The following is an 11,082-nucleotide window of genomic DNA, read 5'->3' on the forward strand; positions in this document are numbered from 1 at the left end:
ATATTTATGCATTTTCAATGTGATCAGTATGGCCTTTATAGTTAAGCATGCAAATACGCAGATCACCCATACAATTGCTAGTGAAGAGTTACCATCTAGAAGATGGGTCAAGGAAGTATTATTGTCAGTGTATTTTGCTATCCATTAAACCAACAATGATTACTCACACGCATCCTTTTGTTTTTTTCCCAAGAGACCTTGGAGTCTAAAAATGGAATCTAATATTTCCATCATCTCTCTCCTGTACTATAATATGCACTTCCATGAGTCTTCTTTCAGACATTCATTGTCTACGTCATTACACTTCCATCATCAGACACTTGATTGCCGCTACTGTAAATAGTCTTGCTGATCACTTAAGATGTAGCTTATAGAGTCTTTAGGAATCCATTTTCCATTGACTAGGTTTGCATTTGGAAACAGTGAGCATATTCCAGTGCAATGCTGAAACGGATCATTTTAACAAGAATGATGTGCAACCCATATGAAATCCGACTTTACTTATTCAAAGTGAACGTCACACCACACTTTTTCACGGAAGGAAACTTGTCTCATAACATCTAGGTAGAAGGCAGGGAGCCTCTATAAATAAGCAACTGCATATTCAGTGATTGCTTTGGCATAGTATATTTGAACAGAGCTTGTTTGTATGAATTACTAAAACTTACAGAAATTATCCAAAAAACATTTTAGCTTTGACAATTACAAAATTTTGTGCACAAGTACACACATCTATCCTTTTTCCATTTTTTTTAAGTAAAATAAACTGAGTTGCACAAAAAAATAAATTAATCTATGATTTAAGGAAATGCACAAATGCCATTTCATAGATCAGATTTTCCAAACATTAGACAAAATTGCATTGGATACAAAAATTTATTAACACAAGATTTGCACACTTTATATAACATTAATCAATTGTTTAGTTCTAGATAGTTGTGTAATAATATTCACTTTTATATTAATAATCTGTTGCACACAAAATATAGACTTACATCTATGCAGATCGTTGTAGAACAGATCCACTTAATTTAGTAAGGCTGTTGGCTTTGCTGTAAAACGTACAAAGGATTGGATGCTAAATAGATGAGGCAATAACTACTACACTCAACTTGAAAAGCAACAGAAACCCTACATCATCTGTACGCCTAACAAACATTATAATCCTATCCACTACAAACAAACACAGAGATGAGACTAAAATACAAGCCGATGTGTTGCAGCATTGTAGGGCCACTAAAAAGCCATCTGTGATTCGTGGCGATTTAAAAGGCAAGGGAAGGCACAAAAGCTGCAAACTGCATCCTGTGTCACACTGCCTGAGGAAAACGCAAAATGAAGATAGGATTGATGTCATGCAGACCAAACTCCTATGTGCAGCTACTGCTTGCAATAGGATCAGCTGGCAGGGGGTAGCCTAGGAAGGAACTCTAGTCAAGCTCCTTTGGTCCCTCTCCATTTTCTGATCAGACTGGAAGGAAGAAAAAGCTGAAAAGTTTGGTACACATTCTCTAGCAGCATTCTTGCTCTTGACTTAGACATTGGTGACTCAGATGAAGTTTTCTCTTTTAGATAAAATTTAAGTGAAAAGAAAAAAAACAGGTATTTACACTCTCTAGACATCTCTTCAGACATAGGCATGGTAATGAGGCTGAAATACAGGAAGAGAGACCTCAGTTTCTTTGTGTTTGTTTTTTTTTTTGCTTTTTTTTTTTTTGCTTTTTACATTTAATCATAAATACTTTCTGAATGCTACACAATATATTATGACAAAACGTTGTTTTATGAAAGTACTTTTACTAAGCAATAAGCCATAATGTAGAAAAATACATTTTACCTCTTAAAGACTCAAAAAACAAAGAACAAAACTTTAGTAGTAGTGCATAATTATTTAGTAGTAGCTACAACAGGGGTTCCTAACTTTACAATAAGAGCTTGCATAAACATAACATGAGGTGTTTACAATTAGGAGAAGAAATGACTTGCGGAATGACAGGATTAAAATGGTGAAGGGCGCAAGGAAGAAGGTATAATATCCTACAAGAAGACAGCAAAAAGAAATATCCAAACTCAGAGCTGAAGAAAAGATTTTTGGTAGATTCACATGAAGAGAAGCATGGACAGCACTGGAGAGAAACACATTGTACTTTGTATCCCGTTCCAATACCAAGCTGCCCATTGTCAGTTGGGTAATGGACCTACAGAAGAACTTGGATTACTTTTTTGTAGACAGGTCCACAACCATAAACTTCATTTTGGGCAGTTCTGTACACAATGTGCTGTACCTATTTCTAGCTTTCATCTGGTCCCTTGACTAGCAGACACTTACTGCCAGGACAATGTTACTATGTGCCTGGTCCAATTTAAAAGTTTGATAGGTGACTCTAAAAGTGGGGAGCATTAAAGCGTCCATTAATTTAAAAGAACTATTGGGTCATGGAACTATTTTGAGTAAACATAAATACATATAAAAGTGGAATTTAAGACAGCACAACATTCGGAAAATATAACAAGTGGGAAAGGACTCCTAAAAGCTTTTAAGGAGCCAGTGCTGACATTCACTCAGGGCACGATCACCCCAAGCAATTCTCAAAAATCATTAGCAACATAATCCCTTGGTCTAGGTCATCAATGTCTATGTCCATCAGCAAAAGGTTAAAACTAAGGTCTTGAACCCTGTAGTGGATACAAATACTATCCATTTAATTTGAAGTTACAAAAATAGGAGCAAAATATTTAAAACAATGATTGTCATTTCTCTATTTCTTGTTATATAAAAACATAATTCTAAGATTTGTGCACACGTTGTACTTGTTCTTTACTCACTTATATATATTTTTATATATAACACATATAACTTATTGATTGGTCCACAAAGTAGATCTGTGCGTTCTCTAGTGCTTTGTACAAAAGAAAAACAATATTATTATCAAAATATTCATTTAATGGCTTTACTTAATACATAAATACATGTTTGTAGATAACACAGGAGCGATGATTGTTCAGTCAATTTGATGATGATTTTTTTTTCATTTTGTTGGTCTGTATACACAGGTTGGCTGGTTGCTCATCGCTACAAGTATGCTACTCGTCGTCCTTTATTTTTAATTCTTTGTTTATACCTTTTCCCCAGGACTGCTGCCAAGTATTTCTTGACAGCCATTTGTTTTCTGTAGCGGCTGTAGCTGTCAGTGAAGATGCCATCTGAATGCCGTTTTGATAGTGGTTCCGAGTCATCTTCCAAGCTGCTACTCAATGCACTGCAATGGCAAAAAGCAAGAGTTGCAGTCTACAGCAGCATCTCTTTACATGCACCCAGCTTTGTTCTTTAGAAGGGTCTGTATCAGTGATACTTGGCTAAAGATACTGAACATGCACCATACAATAGAAGTTTCTAGGCTCCTTCACAGGGCACAATTACCTAAAAAGTAGGAATTGCCCCCATTGATGGCCTATTGAGTTACTTAACCATGTAATTCCAGAATGAGAAAACTTTCACAAACATGGAAATTGCTATATACATCACTAATGATTTATGAACCATTAGTTGAATACATTAACTGATTCCCCTGTTCTCTCTGCTAGAGTCTTCATTGTAAGTTCTCCATGAAGCAGACATGATTTTTGAGTCAATAGGTGCCATAAACCAATGAACACATACTGAATTATTGGAGATGTACACATCATGCAACAGGAAACCAGGGATACCCATTTTCCAAAAATTATTTTGTTAAATTATATCTGAAATGGGACATACACTTTAAATTGGCATGATAGGCAGGCACTATACTGTTAGGGAGAAGAACCATTAACCAATCTTATTTTTTGGCATACACAACCCCAGCCATCCTAAGAATATTGTGTGTTGAGTAGACATCCGATATATATGTCTTGTAAAGTACTTTAATTGAACCTCTATGTCAGTAAGTGATCATTGAATAGTCAGCCTAAATATATGAAAAATACAATCATCTTATTACATCTAATTTCCATCTGTTTTAGAGTTACACCCTGTCTATGATTCTTAGTGTTTCGGAAAAAGCACAAATACAAATGGATACATTCCACTTAATAGTATCAACAAAATATGTGGCAGCATGCTTCTTTATAGGTCATCTATGTACTGTTAATAGTTCTGCTACCTTTCTTACCCCCATAAAAGTACCCACAACACTTGTATCAACAAATACCTAGCAGCAATGCTGTTCTCTCAAAACAAGGCAGATGAGATTCATTCCCAAAAAATGAATTGCATATGGTAGCTTTAAAGTCTCCTGAGGGATCTGACAAATGGATTTCTTAGTCCTTTATCTGTCAAGCACTTTGAGCTATCAGCTGCTATCTTGCAGTTTTATCATTCATTATTGTGAAGTGAGGTGAGGTTTATCTTGTAATAAGTGCCATGTATCATGATTTTACCCTGATTTATGGTGGCTTCTGAATGATATGTTTGCCAAAGCAAAGGTCTCACCTTGGAACAAAGGGAACATAAACTAGAATAGAGAAATCCTATCGTATCACCTTTTACATGTGATTTCTGACAGATGGATGATGTGTGCATCAAAATAGCAAGCCATGCTTTGTCTGTATGGGCGTGTGTTTTCTTTGCATGCCTGAGTGTGTTTGTGCGTGTGTGTAAGAGAGGGTGAAAGTGTGTTTAACTAATCAAGTCTTATTGCTTGCAAAAAGTGAGAAAAAAATCTCCTAATGTCAAACCCAATTATAGCTGAATAAATCCTGAATAAAGGATACAAACATCTGCTACACTGTCTACCATGCTCCATTAGGCAACCCTGTGCCTTGATCCTTATGTTGGACGACTCACAAAGGCCTCTGTCTCATTACCAATCACTACAGCGCCGTCCTGCCTTTTGGTACCATAATTGCCTCTAGGGGCTTCTTGTCAACAATATAAAAAGAGTTGTGAAATAAATGGCAGGATATCGATGTACTGATTGGAACTAAGTCAGGGATGGCTTTCTAATCCCCCTCCCCAAAAAAAATTTGCAGACATTGCTTTTGTGCTGCACTGCTCACAGTCCTCTGAGAGGCAAAAATCCAAGCCTAGACCCTGCATAGTTTAGTGACATTTACAAGACTTATGCATGTCATATGATAAATGGATGAATGGTAATACTTACTATGCACTACACAGTCAAACGTAAGGAGCACCAATTGTGCATGCACCTATAAATTTTTATTTTTTCATACATTATTATGTTCTATTCTGTTATCGCTCAGCTTTCTGGACTGGTTAACCAACTAGCATTCATCCACTGGTAATTTAAAGGAAAATTAAGCAAAAAATCAACAAATATAACAGCTCTGACACAGGAAGTCACAGGTTTTACTAACTAAAAGGAATTCACATACTGTGACATTAAAGTCAGATAATTTAGGATGACAGTTTGGAGACAATATATTCATCACATGAATTATTCATTATGAAGATGTGATGAGTTCCCCTGAGCGTTATTAAAATGTTACCCAACCCAGAAATCTATATTGCATGAGGGTACACAACTGCTACATTTTTCAAAAGAAAATCAATGACATATTGGACAATAAAGAAGAGTCTTAACCACAAAAATGTAAATGTACAGTCCAGGTAAAATAAATACCGCAGCTTATTATAGCTTTATTGCAATGGTGAAGCTGTGTCACCCTGCTGAATGCGGCAGACAAAAATAAATATCATGGCATTTTGAATCTGTAAACTAGATGTGTAGACTGTCTGATGTTTTGCGCTACATTGTCCATATGTCTCGGTACATAAGGCGGATCTCTTGCTCATAAATATTGAACTTTGACTGAATTTTTCTTTAAATTTTTTTTATTCTTTGGATGTGTACAAATACTAGGTTTTAAGAGCACAACCTTACCCTAAGCGATTGGCCATCAGAGTATGCAGGTATTTCCTCGCAGACAACTGCCCCAGTAAATTCCTATAGGCTTTGTTTAATAGATCATCAGCATGTCTGACAACAGCAAAAGGGAAAAAAAAATAAAAAAAAGGAAAGATGATTCCTGGAAATCTGACATCAACATGTGTTGTTTTCAAGCAAGAAGCATTTCTCAATGGAATGTGTGTATGTGTGTGCAGGGAGGGGAGGGTGCAGCTGACCCATTAAAGCTTCCTGATTATGCCTAGACTGATTTGTCACAGGGTCATATTTTACTCTGGTCCACATGTTATGCCTGTTATATCCATTCCGCCCACATCCACATTGTGTGTACCACAGAAACATATACATATAAGGCTGCAATTTTTTTTGTTAATTTCCCAAGATGCTGCTTAATTTCAAGATGCCACCTGATTAGCACTGAATGTTACTCATTTCCATAAATTTCCATTTTGCTTTTAAATGTGCACCTCCTGTTAAATAATTTGGATGCATTGCAGAAGTCGCAATATGCTCTGACATGAAACAGAAGCAGGATTATTGTGTTTGCAGATTTTATTTCATTATTTGTGACTATGCAACACGTCATTTTAACTAGGTTTTATCTCATTTAGGGAAAAAGTCTGAATTCACCTCTTTTCCGGCGGGTAATAAAAGGAGTACATGTCATCTAAGACCGAGGCAGGATTTCCAATACCAATTGGATCGTTATCAAAAGCAAAGTCTGGAAGAGTGTTACCGTCCTCATCATACACTTCATCTTCAAGCCTAATGAGCAGAGAGAAAAGAAAGGAGAATGAATTGTAAGCCTCTTAATTAATCAAAAATGTATAATGACTTGATCATTGCCTTTTGGAGCAATGTAATCCCTGGCAAAGGTTCATTTCTAGTGTCTACATTACTGGTCTTTTTTCTCTGAATATTGTTTGGTGATGAGATGCCAGACGCTGATGGAAAAAGACCCCCTGAGACCCTATCAATCTGTAGGTGGGCGTGAGAGAAATAACAAGAGCAGCCCATCTGTGAGCTGACCTGAGGTTGGGGCTGGGCCAGAGCGAGCTGCCAAATCCTACAATCATTAGTACAGGGAACTAAGAGGAAAGCGAGAAAGAGGAGGTGGAGGGGAGGAAAGGAAAAATTAGAAAAGGTGGGGGTGGGGGGGTTGAGGGAAACAACTTTCCTTTATTGGCAGAACAGCATCATCAAACACACGATCGGCTTCCAAACATTAAATCTCAGCACCAAGCATTGGCCACAAAGCACTAAAATACTTAGCAGCAGTGTTACCCAGATCCCCTCTACAGAAGGAGGGGTATGTTTGGAAAGACTGGGTCCTGACTTTGTCGGGTTTTGCTTCTTTTCATGCCAAGTTCCTCCCTAAGATCTTTTTTTTCTCTTCACTTTGTTTCTGCTGGGATGTAGGTCACCATAAGCTATTTTTGTCAGTTTGCTCTGCCAGCATTATTAATAATAGATGTTTCCAAAGTGTTTTACTCTTGCTAAATCTGGATCACAGTTTAGCTGTGTCAGATTGTCTGTACCACAAGCAAATGATCCTGGGTATTATATAGATTAACTTAGCCAAGTAGATAGAACACCCAAACAGTTTACGCTGACCACTGTCACTGAACACACAACAAGCATAAACAGCCTCTGGCAATTCATCTGCTCCGGAATGGAAACTCCCATTGTCCCATTACTGTGGAGGATAGGAGTTGCATCTCAGCAACAGCTGACATGAGAACAACTATTTCTATCTTAAAATAACTATGTATTATTTAACAGGGTTAAGGCAGGAAAACAAATAAATAAGATAAACAAGAAAATACATAAATAAAGGGGTGAATTTTATGTATTATTCAATTACACTTATTAGTTTGTGACCTTTTTTTTTCCAAAAGCTTTGTTTGTACTTTTGAATGTTTGCCTTTCATTTCAGGGACACAGTGATTCTACTGAGAGGGGTAAGCAATCTTCAGAGCAAACAATAAATTATTTATCCATCTAATAAGTGAATTGTGTAAGAAATGCAGGAGCGAAATAATACTCAGCCTAACAAAAGCAATAAAAATATTGATTATTTGGACAAAAGCAGAAATTAATGTTTGCTGTTTATTTATGGTAAAGGCAAACAATCCAGGGGTAAGAAGGGACTTTATGACTGGTGATGGCAAAGTACAAGATATATTTTTATTTAATTACTTTTTTTACCATATGCATTGAATATCTGAAAAGGCTACACAATAGCAGATACCTTAAAATAAAAGACTATCCTTTGCATCATTTACTCATTTGTGTTCTTTGAATGAAGCTTATTTAAAGTGAAATCCCATAAACTGGCGCTGTCCTGTGCTTTTACCAGCATCTTGAGGCACATACATGATGTGTAAAATGGATTAAAAGGCTCAAGAAAAGCATTAATGCTTATTGCATATGGTAAATAGTCTTCCTATGTCCCTAATAAAGTAGATCCTGTAGACTATAGCCCTTTTGGAAATTAGACAAAAGCAGCTACCAGGATAATTAGCTGTTTTTTTAAGGTAAAAACCTAACATTTTTCATATAGATCTTGTAATTCTAATAATTTGATTGTACAATAGTAGCAACGCACCTGATTCATCATAAGAAAGGGGGATCTCAGCCAAGCAGTCAGAGGCATGAAGCACTGGGGGCTTCCCTGGCTTTCATGTTTTGTCATTTAAAGATGTACTATCTCCAATCCTGATCACTATCACTGAGGCAATGCAAAGCCATGTTCTGGGAAGCTAAATCTCTTCATTAATAATCTGTATTCTAAAATGCAAACTATAAAGGCGAAATTCCAAAGATGTGAGCCAGACAGACACGTCCTATGGGGAAAGTGTGCTGAACGTGTGGAGCATTTTTAGCATTAAATATTATTGACTTTGAGCCTTTTTCATGAGACGGGGTCTTTGAACATCTCACTGTTGAGATGGTAGCCCACTGTCTATGAATGCATGCAATGTAAGCCTATTCGCCTTCCCTAGTATTCTTTGTAGTAAATGAAGAGGAGCTACACATGGAGTATATTGGAAGATGGTTTGCCCATACAATCTCTGTATAAAATAGTAAAACGCAGAATGATTTCTTTTCAAAGGGCATGATAAGCGAGTAGATTATCTGATTGACATAACAACAGGTTTTGATGATAATAATAATTCTGATACTTACCTAAGTGCTGGGTACTTGAGCGCAGTAGGTGAGGAGTGGACAGTGCAGCGCATTACTCCATACACCAACAGCCAGGCGAGCAGTGCTTTCCTGTACATTGTCATTCTGCGGGCGAGAGAAGTGAAGGAAACACTTTCAACAAGCACTTCTCATTAGCTCAGATCGATGTGCAATTTGACCTCAATTAGATCAATGTATTTGCAAGTAGGACAGGCATAATATTTACCAATATTTAGATACAACTGCAAATTCTATAACAATGGTTCACAGACTGAAACATGCAAGGTTCTTACCATATAATAAAAAACTCCACTGTGTCACAGAAACAGAGATGTCAGGTCCCAAGTTAAAGCCAAGTGTCTTGCAAGTTTCCGTTCCCTCTTAGAATGTGGACTGCATTGCCTTGTCTGACAGGTTGGGATTACACAGGAACTGGCTGGTTGCAGCTATTTGGACCAAAAGTTTGATGCAAGCCACAATTCCAGAGAAAAGAAAGGTGGATTCCGACTGAGATGACAAAAAGAGCATGGGAATGACAAAATATAGAATAAAATATAACCTCCCTAGCTGAAAAAGTAAATGAAAAAAAAAAAAGAAGTTGTAGCTGCTGGGAAGTAAATACGAATGAGATATAAAAAAAAAAAAAAAAAAAAGCAGTGAGCCAGGGAGGCAGGGAGAGCCTAGTGCAGCCTGTTATGAGTCTTGGGCTGAGATGCTGACAATGAGATCAGATCTTCTCTAAGATACTTCTCCTGAGGCGTTTCTCTAGCTGCTTTCTTCTCCTTCTTGTGCTGCAATTCAAGTTGACCAGCCCTCCGTTCTTGTATGTATATACATATATTTATATATATATACACACACATGCAGGATAGTTACTGCAAACGATACTTTGGGAAGAGGTTGCTTCGTAAATGTTTGTCTGCATATTACCTTTAAATACCAGCTATTGTTTGTGATTCTGTGGCGCTCGGATTTTTATCCATGGATCAAACAGCTTCCCTTTTTTTCAGAGTGTAAGTCACGTAATGATCCAGTATCAGAAAAGACGTCATCAGGCCAATTCCTCCAGGAACATGATAACAATTCTCATCTTTCCTCACAGATGATCTGATCACAGTCATAAGTTTTCTTATAAATATTCTGACATACACATTCCCTTCAGTTTAACCACACACCAATTTTTTTTTTTTCTCTTTTGGCAAAATGTTCCCATTCATTATTTCTGACAACGCAGATGACAAGTAAAATGATCCATTCTGCATTAGAACCTTGAAAAAAGTTTAATCCTGGGAAATCTCATTAACATCAGATGTATTTATTATGTGTAAATTCCGTATGAAGTCTGGGCATACACACAGAATATATGTGCTATAGACACACAGAAATCCTCAATAGAAAGAGTTAAATGAAAATCACTAATCTGCCAATGGATCCTTAAGATCTCCAGGGTTTCCCTAAATGTTTAATTTGTTTAAATAACGTAATAATTGACAGATATCACTTATGGCTAAATTGAAGGAGCTGACCGTCTGCTGGTGCTAAAAGTCGAGTGGCTATTGCTGCCTATGAGATCTTTATATTTTTTTTATTGTCTAATGACTCTAAATGATCAAATCTTATATAATATGATTTTTCAACTAAGATACTTTAGGACACTTCACATCTTTACATGTTTAATATGTGTGCTACAACAGTATAATGTTTTTTTTCAGTACTATAGATTTCCCATTTAGTCCATTTTCTACATTATTATACTAATAGTTAAATATCTGGTAATTGTGGTTCCAAGAGTAAAGCACATTAAAGATTTCATATAGGCTCTTTGGGGAGTCCCCCATTAAGCAGTCTAAAGATTAACTATTGCCATTTCCTTTCTTTCCTTTTTTTTTTTTCCTTTTTTCATTTACAGAAAATGACGTGAGATCACCACAATTACGTGGGTAGCCCACCAAGATCCTCCCTAGACAATATGCTTAGAACAGGCTGT

At 36.7% G+C, this 11,082-nt stretch overlaps 1 protein-coding gene across 2 annotated transcripts; it reads right to left on the reverse strand.

Annotated features, from left to right (window-relative positions):
• Positions 1-1,687: 1,687 nt before the first annotated feature.
• On the reverse strand, positions 1,688-10,127 carry ADCYAP1 (adenylate cyclase activating polypeptide 1). 2 transcript variants are annotated; one of them, XM_056521665.1, is made up of 5 exons: positions 9,389-10,116; positions 9,096-9,200; positions 6,537-6,671; positions 5,883-5,978; positions 1,688-3,260 (listed from the first exon to the last, which is right to left on the reverse strand). In XM_056521665.1, the coding sequence occupies exons 2-5, from the start codon at positions 9,197-9,199 to the stop codon at positions 3,074-3,076; spliced, it is 522 nt and encodes a 173-aa protein (XP_056377640.1). In that variant the 5' UTR covers position 9,200; positions 9,389-10,116; the 3' UTR covers positions 1,688-3,073. The 2 variants fall into 2 exon arrangements, with proteins under 2 accessions (XP_056377640.1, XP_056377641.1); XM_056521666.1 differs by lacking the exon at positions 5,883-5,978 and having other exon boundaries at positions 9,389-10,127.
• Between the last annotated feature and the right edge of the window lie 955 nt (positions 10,128-11,082).

This window comes from Hyla sarda, chromosome 5 (assembly GCF_029499605.1).
Source record: "Hyla sarda isolate aHylSar1 chromosome 5, aHylSar1.hap1, whole genome shotgun sequence".
NCBI classification, from domain to species: domain Eukaryota; kingdom Metazoa; phylum Chordata; class Amphibia; order Anura; family Hylidae; genus Hyla; species Hyla sarda.

Bases quoted from the DNA above. Each gene is read 5' to 3' on its own strand.
- ADCYAP1 (XM_056521665.1), bottom strand. From the start codon at position 9,199: ATGACAATGTACAGGAAAGCACTGCTCGCCTGGCTGTTGGTGTATGGA. The intron at 6,672-9,095 runs GTAAGTATCAGA...TCTGCTCATTAG, and splicing joins CTCAAGTACCCAGCACTTAG to GCTTGAAGATGAAGTGTATG. The intron at 5,979-6,536 runs GTGAATTCAGAC...TGCTGTTGTCAG, and splicing joins TATTACCCGCCGGAAAAGAG to ACATGCTGATGATCTATTAA.